At 45.6% G+C, this 20,023-nt stretch overlaps 1 protein-coding gene across 6 annotated transcripts in view; it reads left to right on the plus strand.

The window, feature by feature from the left end:
- EPHA6 (EPH receptor A6) overlaps positions 1 to 20,023 on the plus strand; it is an 875,247-nt gene that overhangs the window by 464,680 nt on the left and 390,544 nt on the right. For all 6 annotated transcript variants that reach the window (XR_010599810.1, XM_065589211.1, XM_005283660.5 and 3 more), the window contains exon 5: positions 16,842 to 17,177. Coding sequence is in view for 5 of the 6 variants with exons in the window: in XM_065589211.1 (XP_065445283.1) it covers positions 16,842 to 17,177 (336 nt within the window). In the remaining variant the exon portion in view is untranslated. The remainder of the gene's footprint in view (positions 1 to 16,841; positions 17,178 to 20,023) is intronic.

Consider the following 20,023-nt stretch of genomic DNA (forward strand, 5'->3'; position numbering starts at 1 on the left):
CCAGAAATTAATGAAGAAGAGAAACAGTTTGATATTATCTGCATATAAGAGAGGGTCAAAGTTAAAGAGGACAAGGACAGATCTGAGAACAGAAGGTTTCTTCTGCATTGGCTGATACTGGGGAGGGGGAACACTTTCTTTTGAATACTATTTGGTCCTAATTCCAGTTATTCTCTCTTATGTGGTCTATGGGCCTATTTGCCCTGTCTCTTCCAGCAAACTGTTTTACACCCAGCTGGACCCTTTCCTCTTCCCCTTCGTCCCAGCTGTGTCCTTCTAAGCTGTGCACTCGCGCAGCTGCCCAGCAGTGAATCAAGTGAAATGCACTTGATTAGCAAAGCCGCGCACAGCGGCATGTAGTGAGGTGTCCCTCCCCCCGCTGTTCTGCAGCTGCATTGCTCCTGCCCTCTGCCTCGGGTTGCCAGGGGTCCGGTTTTCGACCAGAATGCCCAGTCAAAACGGGACCCTGGCTGCTCCAGTCGGCATCACTGACCAGGCCATTAAAAGTCCAGTCAGCAGCACAGTCGGGCCTGGGGCTAAGGCTCATGGAAGCAGCTGCCGGGTTCCTGCAGCCTCTAGGCCAGTGGTGGGCAGCCTGTGGCCACATGTGGCTTGTCAGGGTAATCCGCTGGCGGACTGTGAGACAGTGTTTACATTGACTCTCCGTAGGCACAGCCGCCCGCAACTCCCAGTGGCTGCGGTTCGCCATTCCCGGCCAATGGGAGCTGCGAGAAGCAGCAGCCAGCATGTCCCTGCAGCCCGTGGGCCTCAGGTTGCCCACCACTGCTCTAGGTGCTGAGGCAACCAGGGACTGGGAGGTTCCGTGCCCTGCCCCGGCCCCGAGTGCCTGAAACCCCTGGCCGCCCATGTGCCTAGAGGCCGCCGAGACCTGGCAGACGCTTCCTTAGAGCCACAGTATGCGCCACTGGGACCCCACATCCCCTTCCGCACCCCAAAACCCTGCCTGGAGTCCCCTCTCACTCCTCAAATCCCTCATCCCCAACCCCACCCATGAGTCCAGAACCCGAGCCATAGCCCTCACCTCCTCCCACACTCTAACCCCCTGTCCCAGCCCAGAGTCTCCTCCTGCACCCCAAACTCCTGATCCCCATCCCCACCCCCAGCCAGAGCCCTCCCCCTTGCCCCCACACACCAACCCCATGGCCCAACCCGGAATCCCCTCCCGCACCCCAAGCCCTCATCCCCAGCCCCCACCCCCAGCCAGAGCCCTCACCCCCACATCCCAATCCCCTGCCCTAGCCTGAAGCCCCCTCTTGCACTCCAAACCCCTCATCTCTGGCCCCACACCAGAGCCTTCATGGCTAGTCCAGAGCCCATACCCCATTCCGCACCCCAACCCCCTGCCCCAGCCTGGTGAAAGTGAGTGAGGGAGGAGGAGCGAGCACGCGCCGTGATCTTGGAGAATGATGGGGCATGGTGGGGCCTCAGAGAAGGGGCAGGGCAAGGGACCGGGCAGGTGTGTTCAGTTTTGTGTGATTAGAAAGTTGGCAATCCTACCTCTGCCTTGGAGCCCCTGGCCAGCTGCTCCTGGGACCCTCCTGCTTGCTGTACAGAGCGGGGAAAAGAAGGGCGCTGATATCAGAGTGTCCGCACGCCCCCTAGTGAGGCAATTTTCCCTAGACCCCGATCCCTGCAGGGGCCCCCACGAGAATGTCGGAGGCTCCTCCCCGCCTCTGCCCTCGCTTTCCCCCATCCCCCAGCGCCTCAGCGCGCCGGGTACAGGAGCGGCCCTGTACAGCGCTGCAGCGGCGTGGCTAGGGCGGGGCCTGAGGTCCTCCTGCTCGGAGCCAGGTGGTAAGGGGGAGGGGCTGCGGCTCTGGCGGGCCGAGCGGCAGAAGCTCCTGGACGCGGCTAGCTGAAGCTCTGGCAGGCGGGGGTAAGCGGCATGGTAAGCCCCTCTGAGCCGGGCACCCCCTAACCCCATCCCTCCCCCCAGCCCTGAACCCCAGCTCCAAGCCCAGCTCCTGTGAGCCGGGCACCCCACAGGCCTGATCCCCAGCTCTGAGCCCAGCCCCTCTGAGCCGGGCACCCCCCGACCTCATCCCCCCCGCAGCTCTGACCCCCAGCTCCGAGCCCAGCCCCTCTGAGCCAGGCACCCTCCCCTCCGACTCCATCCCCCCATATCCCTGACCCCCAGCTCCGAGCCCAGCCCCTCTGAGCCGGGCACCTCCCCGACCTCATCGCACCAGCCCTGACCCCCAGCTCCAAGCCCAGCCCCTTTGAGCCGCACCCCCCCCAAACCCCATTCCCACTGCAGCCCTGACCCCCAGCTCCGAGCCCAGCTCCTCTGAGCTGGACACCCCCCTAACCCCATCCCCCCGCAGCCCTGACCCCCAGCTCTGAGCCCAGCCCCTCTGAGCCGGACACCCCCTGACCCCATTCCCCCCACAGCCCTGACCCCCAGCTCCGAGCCCAGTCCCTCTGAGCCGGGCACCCCCGACCCCATGCCCTCCACAGCCCTAACCCCCAGCTCCGAGCCTAGCCCCTCTGAGCCGGACACCCCCCGACCCCATACCCCCGCAGCCCTTACCCTTAGCTCCGAGCCCAGCCCCTCTGAGCTGTACACTCCCCGACCCCATCCCCCCGCAGCCCTGATCCCCAGCTCCGAGCCCAGCCCCTCTGTCATAACTATAAAGGGAAGGGTAACAGCTGTCCTGTGTACAGTACTATAAAATCCCTCCTGGCCAGAGACTCCAAAATCCTTTTCCCTGTAAAGGGTTAAGAAGCTCAGGTAACCTGGTTGGCATCTGACCTAAAGGACCAATAAGGGGACAAGATACTTTCAAATCTTTGGGGGGGGGGAAGGCTTTTGTTTGTGTTCTTTGTTTGGGTGTGCGTTCGCTCTCGGGACTGAGAGGGACCAGACATCAATCCAGATTCTCCACATCTTTCTAAACAAGTCTCTCCTATTTCAAACTTGTAAGTAAATAGCCAGGCAAGGTGTGTTAGTTTTCCTTTGTTTTCTCAACTTGTAAATGTACCTTTTACTAGAGTGTTTATCTTTGTTTGCTGTACTTTGAACCTAAGACTAGAGGGGAGTCCTCTGAGCTCTTTAAGTTTGATTACCCTGTAAGGTTATTTCCATACTGATTTTACAGAGATGATTTTTACCTTTTTCTTTAATTAAAAACCTTCTTTTTAAGAACCTGATTGATTTTTCCTTGTTTTAGATCCAAGGGGGTTGGATCTGTATTCACCAGGAGTTGGTGGGAGGAAGGAGGGGAATGGTTAATTTCTCCTTGTTTTAGATCCAAGGGGGTTGGATCTGTATTCACCAGGAGTTGGTGGGAGGAAGGAGGGGGGATGGTTAATTTCTCCTTGTTTTAAGATGCAAGGGGTTTGGATCTGTATTCACCAGGGAATTGGTGAAAGGTTTCTCAAGGCTTCCCAGGGAGGGAATCCATTGGGAATGGTGGCAGCGGGACCAGAGCTAAGCTGGTAGTTAAGCTTAGAAGTTTTCATGCAGGCCCCTACATTTGTGCCCTAAAGTTCAAAGTGGGGATACAGCCTTGACACCCTCTGAGCCGGGCACCCCCCGACCTCATCCCCCCCGCAGCTCTGACCCCCAGCTCTGAGCCCAGCCCCTCTGAGCCGGGCACCCTCCCCTCCAACCCCATTCCCACTGCAGCCCTGACCCCCAGCTCCGAGCCCAGTTCCTCGGAGCCGGACACCCCCCTAACCCCATCCCCCCGCAGCCCTGACCCCCAGCTCCGAGCTCAGCCCCTCTGACCTGGGCACCCCCCGACCCCATACCTCCCACAGCCCTTACCCTTAGCTCCGAGCCCAGCCCCTCTGAGCTGGACACCCCCCAACCCCATCCCCCCGCAGCCCTGACCCCCAGCTCCGAGCCCAGCCCCTCTGAGCCGGGCACTCTTCAACCCAGAGCCCAGCTCCCCACCCAGCCCTGTGCAACAGTAGCGCCACCCCCAGGCAGCGACAGCCCATTGGCACCAACCATCACCATCACCCAGCGACAGTCCATTATGTAATTGCAAATGTATACATACCATTAAAGCATTTAATGTTTTAAAATAATGTATTTTGTGTATTTTGAAATTACTAAAAATAATTTTTGAATGTATTTCACTGGTTATTTTTTACATTTCCAAATACAGGTTACTAGAGTATTGCAACTTTTTTTTATGGAAGGGGCCCCCAAAATTGCTTTGCCCCAGGCCCCCTGAATCCTCTGGGCTGCCCTGGGCTCAGGAGCGGAAAGGAGCTGTTGGCAACTCCTTTGGTCTGAGCTTTCTGGTGTGAGTGCCTTAAAGAGACAGCACATGGTCTCTCATAGACTTTCACAGCAGCAGAATACACACACACACACACTCTTTCTCCATCTCTCTCACACACTCACACATACACTCTGTCTCTGTCTCTTTCACACTCACCTCCCAACACATACTTGTGGTGGTGGTGTTACTACTTCTTGGTACTTCCTGCAATGCACATATATTCTCTGTAATTGTATTCTTACGCTTAAATTTAATTCTCTGAGTAGTGAGTTCTAAAATGCCTAACCTGTCCTGGCTGAAGTAATTATCCCTATGGTAATTTTTTTAAAATATATATTATCTAGTTTTTTTGTTTCTACTGGTGCCGCACATCTGCACATTACCTCGATATTGGTGCACATAACAAAATTCATTCCGCACATGGATGGAAAAAATTAGAGGGAACATTGCTTCCTAGTAGACCTTGCATTTCCCCCAAGAAATTGTAATGTGATCAGGGCCCAAGTCAGAATCTTCTGGGGAGGTGAGTACCTCGGCCACTCTCTCCTCCCTCTGCCCCAGTACTGCAGCATCAGGTCAGGAAAACTCTCCTTATCCCACTGCTACTGCTTCCCGGGGACAGAAATGCCAAAAGATGCCCCATGGTTGTGCATGGAGTATTCCATTGCTATTAATTCTGCAGCTGAACTTGAATGGCCAAATATTGCACACATTCGTGCTGTCTGACTATTTATAATTGGTGCTTACTGTTAAAAATTCTATTTTCCAGCCAGTTATCAGTGGTACTTGAGATACCATATTTTCCCCCTTAGATTTCTGCTGTATTTGATTTGCTCGTCCCTATGCACAAAGGCGTGCAATTCACTTCATCCTCTTAGAGCCTGAGTATTAGAGATCTCTGCAGAGCTATTATGAGTTGAAATCCACTCCACTTTACAACCCAGGATCATGATGTGGGGTATTATCCAGGCCCACTGCATCCCTCATGTGGTTGAGGATCCAGACTGCATATTGGAATAGCTTCTGCAAGCAACCCTCCACATGAGTAGCACAGGGTACTGTGACCACAATCAATCGTTGTAAATTCAGATCTATGGCTCCCACCTATAGCTTTCTGTGCCAGTCTATGCGTGGCTAGTGCAGAGACCCATGCTGCCCTTTGTGACGTTTAAATGATTCAGCAGGTTTTGTTCACTTTTGTGATGTGTTTCACCCAAACAGAAATAGGATAGTATTTTCTTATATAGAAAATCTGATATTTAGTATTAACAATAATTAACTTTATTGTACATAATCAGAACAGTCATGATGTTTGCTGAAAGGAGAGGGTGAAATAAATCCTTCATTTTCACCAATTCATTTGTTTCCCATAAAAACCCCCACACAGCATAAGGAAATCCCTAAGAGCTCTGCACACAGATGTCTGCATAAGGGTTATTGCTGCCAAGTTTTTTCAAGGTGTCAAATAATCTTTGTATAATTTATAAATGATAACAAAGCAATCAGACCACATTCATAAAAGCCCAGTGACACATAATTTAGCTGAATCTGAGGATTAGAATTAATTGTCTCTTTTTGTTCCAATTTCTAAATCTTAGTAAATGATTCACTGCATGTCATTACAGCTTAATATTTGCATGAAATCACAGTTTAGCTGGCATAATTTAACGGCAATTAAAAAGCTATTTAATCGTCATGCAAATTGGCATGAGGGCCCTTGAGTATGAAGGGTGTCTGTTTTTTCTTCAATATCTGCAGGCGGACAGTTATATACTTTCAGACACCCCCTACATAAATGATAACATTCTTCCTATTCATGGAAATATGAATACTCAATAATTCAAGTTTTCTATTATAACTAAGGAAAAACCCCAAACCCTGAATATATCACTTCCTAGTACAAAATTACAAGAAAACAACAATAAATGTCAAATAGTTTTATCTACAATATTCATTCCTGTACTGATATCATCTATAGAGAATGACAGAAATCTGGCAGAAATTTAACAGAGATGAAGCCAAAGAAATATGAGAGCCGTGCTCTTGATACTTGGATCTACTTTAATTACTTTGTCTTGACCTGCCAAATCCAGTCAAGTATTGCATTGGAACTGAACTATGATGATAATCATCATAATATTTATCTCTTACATAGCGCTAAATTCAACCCACTTTACAAACTTTGGCTCCAGTCCTTCAAACAATTACACACATGCTTAGCTATAAACGCATGAGTATTCCTATTGATTTTAATGGGTGTAAAGTTAAACATATGTGTAACCATGATCAGGGCTACTAAGACTGATCCTGTGTTCCTTGCACACCTAAAACTCTCCATTGACCTAAACAATGGGACTTTATTAGGTCCATTAATTATTTAATCCTCACAACATGTCTCCTGGATAAATAGGCATAAATTATTCCAATTTTTCAGATGGCCAAATACATACAGCGAATTTAAGGACTTCAAAAATCTTTAAAAGTGTTTGTTAATTTTGGGTGCCTCCATTTTAAGTGCCCCAAATTTAGACACCTGTACCCTGATTTTGAAAGATTCTTGAACACACACAGGTCCCCAGTTACTGCATTTGAAATTGTGCGATCAGCACATCTGTCTCAAGCCGAGGATCCTAAAATTGAGGCACACAAAATTAGTGGCCACTTTTAGAAAATTGGGTTGAAGTTAACATTCCCAAGGTTACAGATGGAGTCAGTCTATCACAAAGTAGTCTGAAGGATGAAAACACTGGCAAACTGTTGTTTAATATGATTTCATGTGGTGGTAAATTGTATTTATAAATATTTTTAATTAAATAATTTCAGTTTTGCCGTATAAGAGATATTTCAGTGTCATATTTATGAACCAGGAAACAATTATTTAAAGTTAAGTTAAAAAGAATAAAGAAGGCAAAATACAAAAATAACTGCTGAAACTGAGCAGAAGTATTTTATCTATTCATTTTCACCATGAATGAACCATAATATTTCTGACCCTTAGCTTAATGGTAGAACCAGGCTTCTAAATTGTCCCCTGGTACCTATAATAGTAACTGATTCCTGCTGATAAAAGGTGTCTGGCTGCTGAACTCAACATTCTATATAGGCAGAGAGTACCCACGATCACCCATTCAAAAATATTCTTGTCCACTAAAAAACAACCCTATTTAATTTGCCTGTGTTCCGAATTTAGCAACCAATTTATCACCACCATGAATACAAAACTCATCTTAGTAAAACCACATTTTTTACTTTTAACCAGTTACAAATAAATACCTGTAATAAAATAGCCACTCAGTTACTTAACTGCATTTCCAAGAAAGCCACAAGATTTATGGTCAGAATTCACATAATCTCCCACATCAAGTATAAAAACATTTTTAGCTGTGCCTCTCTTAGAAAGAGCTCCAAATTGCAAGTACATGCAGGAAAAGCTATATTTTTTCCAACTTTTACTGTCCAGGTTGTTGACAAACACATAAGGCGACTTACAAACTATCCCACAACAAGATAAAATACTTGTAAAGAATGCATAAATCAATGCATTGTATATCAACCCTCTCTGATTAAATATTATTCTAGTAACTATATAATCAGCCTCTTTTATTTATTCTTCCCTAGAGAAACCAGCAATCCCTGCTGAACACAAATGTTCTCTTAATATTCAGGTCAGGATCTTTTAAATAGTCCTTTAACCTCAGATTGAGACATGTACACTTCAAGATTACTCCTTGACGTGCCAAAAAACAGAAGAAAAAATAATGGTCAGGGGAACAAAACATTAACTAAATATACCCTATAACATGCTGTCAGTGATAGGCATACCCACCATATCCCCAATCCAAGCAGTCATTATGCACACTAGATACCATATTTAAAGCAAACATTTAGATCACAAACAAATCGTTGTTGGAATTGAATTTATTAATATGGTACTACTGGGGTGCATAATTTAGTACCTTACAGACAAGTTAAGAAGACACAGAATCTGTTTCAAAGCATTTTCAGTCTATGGCCACAAGAGAGCAATGAGCTTTGTGTGGGTGGGCCCCAACGTCTGTGTATCCCTATTGGAGTTATTTGGGTCCTGTGTGGATGTGGGGCCCAACTACTCAGAGGTCATTGCAGGATCAGAGCATAAAGCCCCTTATCCTGCAAACAATTACACATGTGAATATCATTGGAATCAGTGGAACTATTTGCATACATAAAGTAATTTTTGAACAGAGGTTTGCAGAATCAGAATTAGAAGGATAAAATAAGAAAAGCAGACAGGGCAAAGTGGGTCTGGGGAGGAGGAATGAGAAAAGGAAACGTTGGTCCCATATACAGTGTAATTCCGACTGTTTTGGGACTCTGGTTATCAAAAGAAAAGTAGAAAGAGATTAATTATTGGTAGAACATTAGTTACAAATAACATTGTTAACGCTAAGATTAGTATTGTAATGCCTGAAAAAAATAAAAGCATGAAGTATGAGGTTATGGGGGGTTGAAGGTAAGAAAAGTACCTTAGTTAGTATGTGACCTTTTAAAATCAAACTATTAATCTTTTCTCCTATTTTCTTAATTTTATGTATCTGTATGTATGTATGTATATGTGTATATATGTGTATATGCATGTTAAGGACATTATTTGCTGTTACTTTGTGTATGTGTAGCTAGTTGCTTTGATATACTGAAATAGTGCCATACTTCAGTTTGAATCAATGGAAAACTGTTTTATTACTAGCAAACTAAATTCCTATCATTTTGACAAACCAGCCTATAACAGTATTATAATGTTGATAAGTACCATATCTGTGATGTTACTGCTTGCTACAGTGTACATGCTTTAGTACTTGATATATAATCATTTTGTGCACTTTTTGGCTTTGGAGTAGAATAGCAGTCATTGTTATGTTGTTCAGGCAGTGTGGGTAATCTCTTTATTCTACTAGGTATACTCAAATAAAGGACTTAAAGTTAGAGGAAAACAGATTTGTGTATTTCGACCTAGTGGGAAGAAAACAACTATAATGTGTGAGATAACGTATTGATGTGAATGTGAAGACAGTGAGACATGTATGCCATAGTATGGGTAAATGCAGAGGCCACAACTTTAAAAAAAAATTAATAAATGGGGAACCACTAACCAGCAAGACTGTTCCAATGCAGATTTCAAGTGGGAACTGAGGGCCCCAGGTTCTATAAACGTGAGGGTGGGTATGAGGGCAATGCCCTCTCTACATCCTCAGGCCTGCCCAAGATCCCTGGCTAGAAGCCGAAGCTGAAATCATTCTTGTCTTCCACACAGGATATTGGAGAAATGAGAGGAGGGGAGCCCAAAACTGCATAGGAAGTGGGGACATACCCCATTACTGGTCAGTTCAGGTCTCTGGGCCTATGCCAAGCAGTCCATTGGGTAACAAAGACTTCACATTGGACTCTTTTAAACTCCCAAAACCGGACCTCCAAGATGATGGATGGAAGGTGAAAAAATCCACATGGCAGCTTGACAATATTGCCATGCAGGAAAAATCCCTTCGATCCCAAAGTTTGGCAATCAGCCTAACCCCTGTCAGCATAAGAGATCCAGCTCAGTAGATAAGGTTTGGTTAGGGTTGGGCTGCAACAGAGTCCAAAATGGCTGCTCGCCAGTAGCAAGATCAGGCAGTAGCCACTTCCATCCCCCGACCCTGCCAGATGAGAGCCAATCACCTGGCCACTCATGGGTCCATTGTCCGATGGCAGCAGAAGTTAGGAAACAGTCATCATTACCTGGACGCCATGTGAGATAGTCTTTCCCGTCACGTGCGGGAGTGGGACAGGAGGGAGAGAAGGGGCAGAGGGAGTGAAAAAGTAGCAGCATCCTTCTCTTCCTCATATGTACAAGCTGCAGGGAGAGGGAGGGAAAACCAGAGGAAGTGTGTTTTAGCAATCTCCCAGCTGCCCCGCTTGGGATCTCCCCCTCTACAGCCAAAGAGAAGGCAGAAGACACACCACAGTTAGCAAGGTGAGCTTTTATCCTTTAAAACACTATCTAATAACATCAGCTGTTCCATAAAATATAAGGTATAGCAGTCTCCATGAGAAAGTGAACATCTCCAAAAAGTTACCATACCTCTCAATATCCGAGAGATACTGTGATTATTTCCCACTGATAATATAGAGCAATACTGCTTTATCTCACATTCAGTATTGTAGCTGTTGATAAATTCTGATTTTTTTTAGCTGTGACACTGTAGTCATGTTTCTTTATTAAAATGAACATTAATTATCATTGCTCTGTCTGAGTCTGTATATGTGGGTTCATATATCATTTTGTGCATTTTTATAAGTAAAATATCAGATTGTTTTCTGATGGTGTGTTTTATGTAAATATTCAGAGGCATCTTTAAAAAACAGCAGAATTTTAATAAACTAGATTTATCTCAGTCTTCAGATGAACATCTTATCAGAAATGCTGGAGGAGTTGATTTTATAAACCATTACTTTTGCATTCTGTCAAACAGTTTCAGTTCTGAAAATTAAATTGGAGCATCAGGCCTACAACAGATGTACATATCTTACAAAAACATTTACATCTATGGTGTTGAATCATCAGTAAATAGTATTTATTTACAACATTTTATTTCATCTGTAAGGTATAGGAGCCTGATTTAGAAATGAAGGTTTGAAGCTCTGAAATAATACCATCTTATATAGCATATTCTTGTTTCTAAGGTCAAAAATCCCATTTATGTGCTTTCCTTGGGCAGGGCCGGCTTTAGGTCGATTCCCCCAATTCCCCAGAATTGGGCCCCGCGCCTAAGAGGGCCCCGCGCCTTAGGCGCCTTTTTAATTTTTTTTACTCACCCGGCAGCGGTCCGGATCTTAGGCGGTACTTCGGCGGCGGGTGGTCCTTCAGTGCTGCGGAAGACCCGGAGCGAGTGAAGGACCCCCCGCCGCCGAAGTGCCACCGAAGACCCGGACCGCCGCCGGGTATTCGAATCAGGCCCCGCAGTTCCTAAAGCCGGCCCTGCCTTGGGCACAGGAGCCTGCCCCCATGTTGTAAATTGCAGGAGTCAAGGCTTTAAAAAAAAATCTTGAGTTTTTTTTAAATGCCTGGTTCTTTGATTTTTTTTAATGGACTAAAAATTGTTCTAAAGGAGAATATAATATTTTAATTCTTGGGTCTCTTGCCATGGACTCTATGTGCCATTCAACGTGTTGCATGCAATATATTTTATTTTAGATTTATACAGAATGGTTTGTAAATGTACAGTAGGAACTTTACATCTGCTTCATGATTTCTAAAGCAATAAAATGCTTTGTCTCTACTCAAAGTTTAAACGATATCTCATCAAAACTTTGTAGTCAAGATTCACTGGCAGGTTGTATAAATCATGAAAAGCTATAGAAGTGTAACTTTGGGGAATGTGGAATGATAAATCATAAGTATCTGTAAACTTCTCAAAGCCTTGCCAACCATTCACTATTTAACCAAGTGCACACGGATTTTATTTTGAGAACTGTGAATATAATGCTTAGTCAACTCCGGGGTGAGGGGGGGGAGATTGTCGGGAGGAGTTATACACACCTCTGACATATTTTAGGAGCTAGGCCTTGAGGCTTTGCATTTTGACAGGTCTCCATTTCTTATTCTGAATACTTTTGTGAGCATATTTTGTGTTGTATGAAAAATTACCTTTGGAAAGCGCATGCCGCTAAGTGATTCACTGAAATACAATCAGATTAAAGAGATAGGGAGTTTAATTATTAATTATTAAGATTCTTGCAACGGGGTATAATTTCTGCCTTTCTTCCATCCGCTATGCTGTCCTTGGCTCTAAATATTTAGGCAATGAGCTTCTGTCATGATTTTATATCTGTCTCTAAGGGTATGTCTACACTATGAGCTAGGGGTGTCAGTCCCCCGTTTGTGTACACATATTCACACTAGTTCTCATCAAGCTAGTGTGAGTATAAATAGCAGTGTAGCCATGGTCGCATGGGTAGTGACAGCAGAGGCACGGCTGAGTCATGCCAAGGACATACCTGCCAGCGCTGCTCTACTGTGCCTCTGTTGCCACTACCCGTGCTACTGTGGCTGTATTGCTATTTATACTCGTGCTAGCTCAATGACAGCTAGCGCGAGTATATGCACACAATCAGGGAAATCACAACCCCACTTCATAGTGTAGACCAGGGGTTCTCAAACTTCATTGCACCACGACCCTCTTCTGACAACAAAAATTACTTCACAACCCCAGGAGGGGGGACCGAAGCCTGAGCCCTCCTGAGGCCCACTGCCCCAGGTCGGGGGGGCCAAAGCCCAAGCCCGAACCCCACAGCTCAGGGCAGGGTAGTCCAAAGCTGAAGCTCAAGTGCTTCAGCCCCAGGCAGGGGGGCGGCAACCTGAGTTCTGCCATCCAGGGATGAAGCCCTTGGGCTTTGGCTTCGACCCTGGGCAATGGGGCTCAGGCTTCAGCACCAGGCCCCAGCAAGTCTAAGCCAGCACTGGCAACCCCATTCAAAGGGGGTTGTGACCCACTTTGGGGTCCCGACCCACAGTTTGAGAACTGCTAGTGTAGACATTGCCTCAAGGTTGGTACCTAAGGAGTTTGAGTTATTTGCCTAAGATCACAGTAGCAGGGTTCAGTTCATGTTGGTCATGTGGAGAAAAATCCATGGTTCATTGGCAGTGGATCATTTTGCAAGTTCACCTACAAGCTCACATGGGGTTTTGGGTTCTACACAACTCAGAATCTCCATTAAAATAACGTTCACCTTTTCTCCAAGTAGGATGCATCTTTTCTTCCTTCTCCATTTGTCCACCAAATCTGATCTTGTTTGTCATCATGGGGAAGTAGGTGCTGATGACGTGACTCCTGGTCTATCTTGTGCTACTTGCTCTATGGTCTTCCCCAAAGTGGTTAAGAAGCATTTTTTCTGCTTCTGTACCTCCATCTTTTTGTTCTTCCCCATTCAATTCAAGGTCTTATGAGGTGTTAAGTGGGAAGAAAAAAAATTGTGTCCCTGTCGCGAGGCAAGTGCACCCCGTCCCTTCTTGGGATGGGGTCGGGGTAATGACGCGGCTGAGTCTACACAACCATCACTTGTCTTGGGATAGCTTGGCCTAGGGTAAAAGTCAATATGGTGGGCCTCTCTCAGGGATGTGTGGCCTAGTGGTCAGAGTTAATAGGGCTACTCTGTTTGGCAGGGCTGTGTGTCCTAGTGACCAGAGCCAATAAGAAGGGCTTTACAGCCTAGTGGCCAGGGTCAGTAGGACTGCCCTGTTCAGCAGGGCTGCGTGGCCCAATGACCAGATTCAGTATAATAGCCCTCTTCAGTAGGGCTGTTTGGCCTGGAGATAGGTCAGGGGAGTGGGCCACCACCTGAGGGAGGGGGGGTGGCTGGGTAAGGGGACCTGGGCCCTCACTGCTTCACAGGGTCCCAGCTCAGGGCCCTGTCATTGGCAAGTATACCTGCCGCTGAGTCAGCAGGGAATCCGCCTGAAACACACTCACCCCATGTGGCACAATAACTAGTCCCCCTGAGCTACTTTCTACCCTGTTCCTGATGCAATGGCTCCAAGATCTCTGGGCTCCTCTCCTTGGGCGTCCTCCGGAGTCTCAGTGTCCCTGGCTTCTGCCATCTGGGGCTTTCACAGTTCCCAGGCTGGAGCTTGCATCATGTGTCCTCCCTCCTTCTTGGTCAGTCCTGAATGAGCCGAGCTGCTCCCTTTTATATCTAGTCTCCAGCCGGAGCATGCCCCACCAAGGCTGCGGGGGCATGGCCTCCTCGTCCCAGAGAGTAGAGTTAACCCCCACAGTACCAGTGCGGGGCACGTGTACCCCATCACAGTCCCCTACCACTAACACTCCCATTCCCAACTAACTCTATTACTGAATCAGCTGCAGAGAAATCCTGTAATATTTAGCAGGGTAGTTAAAAACCTCCCTTGGGGTTTCCGAGCAACCATGCCCTAGAGCAGGGGTCTCAAACTCAAATGACCATGAGGGCCACATGAGGACTAGTGTATTGGCCCGAGGGCCGCATCACTGACACCATCCGCTCTCGTGTCCCCGGCCCCACCCCCACTCCACCCCTTTCATGAGGCCCCGCCCATGCCCCATCTCTTCTCCACCTCCTCCTCTGAGCGCGCGGTTCCTGCTCTTCCCCCCTCCTTTCTGGAAAGTGCTAAGCGCCACCAACAGTAATGCATCTCACTCAAAGGACAAAACACGCACTTAGTTAGATTTACTTCTGTTAAAGCCTCCCCACTGCACTGGGTGCACCACCACTCCACCCCTGCTCTGCCTCTTCCAGGGGTGGCAGGTTTGTAGAAATTTTGGTGGTGCCCAGAACCTGCCCCCCCAAACTCCGCCCCCACCTGCCTAAGGCTCTGGGGGGGAGTTTGGGTGCTGGGTGCAAGCTTCGGGCTGGGGAAGGGGGTGAGGGGTGCAGGCTCTGGGATGGAGTTTGGGGATAGGAGGGCGTGCAGGGGTGAGGGATGTGGGGCTGGGGATGAGGGGTTTGGGGTATTGGAGAGGCTCAGAATTAAGGCAAAAGGGAAGGGGAAGGGCAGCCTGCCCTGGCCATAGTGGAGGGGGACACTAGGACCCTGCGGCAGCAGGTGATGTTGGAAGCCGGCAGAGCGGAGTGGAGTCAGCATGAGCTGCAGGCTCCCGGGCGGTGAAGGGGCAGCAAGTGAGCCTGGGGGACACTCGGGGGAGATGCATGGGGGTGACAGGCGGGGCTGGGGGAGAGACCCAGCCCCAAACATTGGGGAGCAACAAGCAGGGAGCTTAGCTGCCATATACAATAACTCGGGGGGGGGAGGAGTTTGGCGGGCCGCAGGGAAGAGCTCCGAGGGCTGCATGTTTGATATCTCTGCCCTAGAGTTTGAGGCATCATAGCTATCGTGTTTGTTTGAAAAACCCAGGTCTTCCTGAGTTACCGCACTAAGGATTCGAATGCCTTTCCGCAACCAGTTCAGTAGATAAATGGTTTACAGATGTAGTGGATGTCTTTCATGGCTGTATCAAGGATCAGAGGAGATCAAAAATGAAACCAGTGAGGCATCAGCCTTTTCTAGGTGCTGGTGGCATTCCTAAAGACCATAATTGGGGGAGAGACTTTTTAGAACCCCCTGAAGATCCTGGGAAGAGGCCCGGAGAATTCCACCTAGACTTACGCACTATAGTTTCCTCCTGCTCCTGCCTATCCCATCCTAAGAGATCTAAGACAAGGTTGGGTGGTTTCCTGGGCCAATAAAGGGAGAGACCCAGCTGTTTGGGGAGGGGGAGGTGTGTGGGAGGCAAGGGAGGCAAGGTACCATGAAAATACCTTGAGGCCAAATTCCTAGAGCTTTCTTGAATCTGGGCTGAACTTAGTGGTTTGCAAAGCAACACAACCCTACCATGATTTTTGACCTCTAGTCACTACAGCCCAATATTGTCATGCCAAAATTAGGAACCCAGATAAGTGACCTGGCCTTAAGAGATGCCGCTGAACACCTGGAACTCCCACTGAGGTGAAAGGGAGCCAAGTGCTCAGCACCTCTGAAAATCAGACCATTTTCATTTATGTGCCTTTTATGATGTTAGGCACCTAACTTTAGACGCCCTCATTTGCAAATGTTGATCTACCTTTAAAATTACAGTCCAAGATTCTCTTGGCTTCCATTTCTATATTAATCACTAGACAGCTCTGACGGTTGCTCTATGTCTTGTTGGACAGCAGAATGGTGATCAGGAAACTGAATAATAATGAACTTTCATAACAATAATAATGGACCTTCACTTTCAGTAACACCAATTTATAACAGAATCCTGTCAGGCCTCACAAATTAAATGGGTTCTGGACAGGTTTATAATTTGGATGGAAGATCATCATCATCATCATCATCATCATCATCATAGTGTTGTTGATGGGTCAGCAGATGACATAATTTCCTCTGAATCATTACTGAATAGTATCCCAGAGTGATACTAGTGAGCCCTTTGAGCCTGAATGGAACTGCCATCTTTTGGATGAGTTGTAGAATGACAGCAGTTCAGAGATTGGAAAAAACTTCGTTTAGTTTCTCTCTCTCTCTCTCTCTCTTCTCTGGCCGAGCAGAATGATTCCCTGTTGTACATTTACTATTTTTAAAATGTATTGATTTAAAATCTTCTAGAATAGCAAAACAGATTAAAAAGACATCCTAAAAAGCCTACCATAATAGAAATAAAATAAACAAAATATATTTTGGGGGCAAAAAAATCTATGCCTACTTCTCACTCACCCAGTGGGTATTTAGCTGTATTTTGTTTTGTCAGGCCTAGTTTTTGAATGTCCCAAATAGTGGGATATTTTTAATGTTTATCTTAAATTATCTCTTAATTTCACCCCATACATTTTTATATGATTTATATGATCTCAGATAATTATTTTCCCTCCTTACTATTTAACTTTCAAATATTTTAAATGTTTAGATATTTTAGACTGCTCCCTTCTACTTGTCACTAACCCAAATTATACATTTTTAACGCTTTTAGTTTGTCATTATAAATCAGTAGCTCAAGCTCTCTGTTTTCCCAAACTACACAGTAAGGATAGTTTAACTGTTTTCTTTTTCTCTAGGGCCACCTTCTGCTCCACGGAATGTGATTTTTAATATTAATGAAACAGCTCTTATGTTGGAATGGAGCCCACCTAGTGACACGGGGGGGAGAAAAGATCTCACCTACAGTGTCATCTGTAAGAAATGTGGATCAGACACCAGCCAATGTGAGATATGCGGTGGAGGTATCCGTTTCATCCCAAGACATACAGGCCTGATTAACTCATCTGTGACTGTGCTTGATTTTGTGTCTCATGTGAACTACACGTTTGAAATAGAAGCCATGAATGGAGTCTCTGAGCTGAGTTTCTCCCCCAAGCCATTCACAGCTATCACAGTTACCACAGATCAAGATGGTAAGTTTTGTTGTTATGCATCAATTACTGCCTGTACAGTTTGTGTATATTAGTTGTAGCACCTGTTTTAATGATATCCAATTAGATGAAAAGTAAGTTTTGCAAATTATTAGAAGTTGCTAAGTGCCTTCTGTGTAGGGTTACCATGTGTCCGGGTTTCCCTGGACATGTCCGGCTTTTTCAGCTTTAAATGGCCGTCCGGGGGGGGGGGGGGAGGGGGATTTCTAATAAAGTAGAAATGTCCGGGATTTCCCCCTTCCCTTCATGCAGAGTGCGGTGCAGCTGATTGGACAGCTGGGCCTGATTGAAAGCCGCTCGCAGCCACTGGGGCCTCTAGCAGCCAGAGTCCCTCCCCCTCTTCCCTCCTCCCCCGCAGAGCAGCGCGGCAGTGTTTGGTTGCACGTGGAGATCGCAGCACTCCCTCGGCCTGGTGGGGGGGGCAGGCAAGGGACAGGGAATGGGGGGGTAGATTGGTTGGGGTTGGGGGGGGCTGTCGGGAGAAGGAGGTGTAGAGAGCGGTTGGGGCAGTCAGGGGACAGGGAGCAGGGAGACTTAGATAGGGGGGTGGGGTCCTGGGGGCAGTCAGGGGACAGGTAGGGGATAGGGGGATTCTAAGGGGGGCGGGAAGTGGGAGGGGGCAGGGCTGGGGCGGGACTAGGGCGGCACCCCGTGTCCTTTTTTTTGATTGTTGAAATATGGTAAGCCTACTTTTGTGGGGGTTTTGAGCACTCACAGTCCCCTTCATTGATAGCACTCAGCACCTCTCATGACTAGTTCTTATGGCACCAGTATATAAAAGCACATAAGCACATGCTTCAGTGCTGTGAATTTAAGTATATGCTTAAAATTAAGTATATTTGAAAACAGTGGGATTGGCTAACGGAGAAATGGCTTTATTTAGGAAAAGGGATAAAGAATTATGTTGAAAGGCTAACTTTTCTTTGATTACCAGAAGTAGCAGGAGGATGTGGAAAACCTATATGAATCCATTTTATGGAGAGCCTAGGAATAGTCTTTAAACTATTGAAGTATACAGATTAATCAGTTATTTTATTGGCATGCTGTAGTCCCAGAGGAATGGATATAGTCAAATGAAATATGCATTTTAAAATATTAGAACTTAACTCTACTTATACACTGGTTTCATGTATTTCACCTTTCAGAAGGGTGAAATTTACTTTAATGATTTGGCCAAGTTTCCCAATACTTGATTCAGTATGCTATAGTTTAGAAGATTTCTACATAGCCTTTTCAGCCACCCTCTCTCATTACATGAAACATCTTACTATGCATATGTGTGAAAGAGAGAGAGAGAGAGCTTTAAACTGTTGGGTTTGGGGATTTTGTTGTTTTGGATGTAGGTTCTGTTTTGGTAGCTAAATTTCTGTTGTGGATGGATTTTTATGGGAAACATGATAAACTAGAAGAATTCCTGTATCTTTTATTTCTATTTGTATTTTCTCTCTATACTGGAGCCTATAGAAATGCCTACTATGACAGCAAACAGCACCATGTGTTACCAACAATATAATCTATATTGGTGTTCTCTCCTGGCTTGAGGTGTTGTAGATCAAAAGGTTGCTTCAAAATTATTCCATGCTGACATTTGTTCCAGAAATGTATTTTCACCTGCTGTGCTGTGACATTGCAACTTTAGCTGAAGTTCTTAATGTAAAGCTTCAGGTAGTGGAGTATTTAATAATCCGTTTGTCAACCTTTTCTTAGTAAAAGCCCTAATATTTGTGAGGACCTAATCATGCCTTCTAGTTGTATTCAGACACTTAATTCCTGCATAGGTCAGCCTTTCAAATTCTGGGATAAGTAGCTTTGTTGATGAGTGAGTAATTACTTGTTTTTGTTTCCACTTGGGCAGACAAAAACTGACAAATCACTGTTAGAAAATGGTCATGAAAATTGACCACAGAAACCACAAAATCTACTTGTTCCCCTTAACATGATTATGGTAATTAAAAAAAAGCTAATTATATAACATGCTAATAGCATATTTTTTGTTTTGAGAACTGTCTGGAGCCCTCACGAGCTTTGTATCACTTTCTTAATCTGCATCCCTTTTGAAAACTCTTGCCCATTCTCGCTAAAGCAAAAAGCTATGTCAGAAGCAGCTACTGTATGCACTTATTTTTAAAGGTACTGTTATATGATGCTAAATGCATGTCACCAAGTGTGCACAGGCGGAGGTCACCAGAGATGTTTGGTTTTTAAGCTGGCAAACAGCTATCTAAACACAGCTTGTGAACTGTAGTTAAAACATTATTTTTTAAAAATCTTTGGATCTTTTGCTATTGTCTGTTCCCAGCATAATAGTATAGATTTTCACTTCAGTTTAGCCAAACAGGGACAAGACCTATGGTTTGGTAATCTATGACAGCCTGACAGTAAATTCTAGTGAGTACTCTGCTTCCTTTCCTCACAATAATTCTTACATTTCTAAAGATGTTACTGTTAAAGCTTCAGAGAATTTAAGGATAGATTTTCAGACTCTCAGTTAGTTTATTTGGATATAAAAAGGACAGTTTTACTGGAAGAGGCAGTGTAATAAATGAAATGACAAGCCTCTATAAAACATTTTTATAAAGATAAAAGCACTTTTGTAGTCTTAGAAATTCTGTAGTTTATATAAAATAGTGAGAACAGTAGGTTCTATATAAAAAAATACAGAGAAAATAATGTCAGTAGGAAATATGCTAGGGAAGAAAATTAATGGAGTTTTGCTTAATGGAAACTAGGTAGAGAAAATAAACTTTTTGTTTTTGCAATCTTCTGGTTAGGTCTGAATGAAAGGTGGTAACAATGAAAGAACAGGAAGGAATTTGTTCTAGAAATCT

Source organism: Chrysemys picta, chromosome 1, assembly GCF_011386835.1.
Source record: "Chrysemys picta bellii isolate R12L10 chromosome 1, ASM1138683v2, whole genome shotgun sequence".
NCBI classification, from domain to species: Eukaryota; Metazoa; Chordata; order Testudines; family Emydidae; genus Chrysemys; species Chrysemys picta.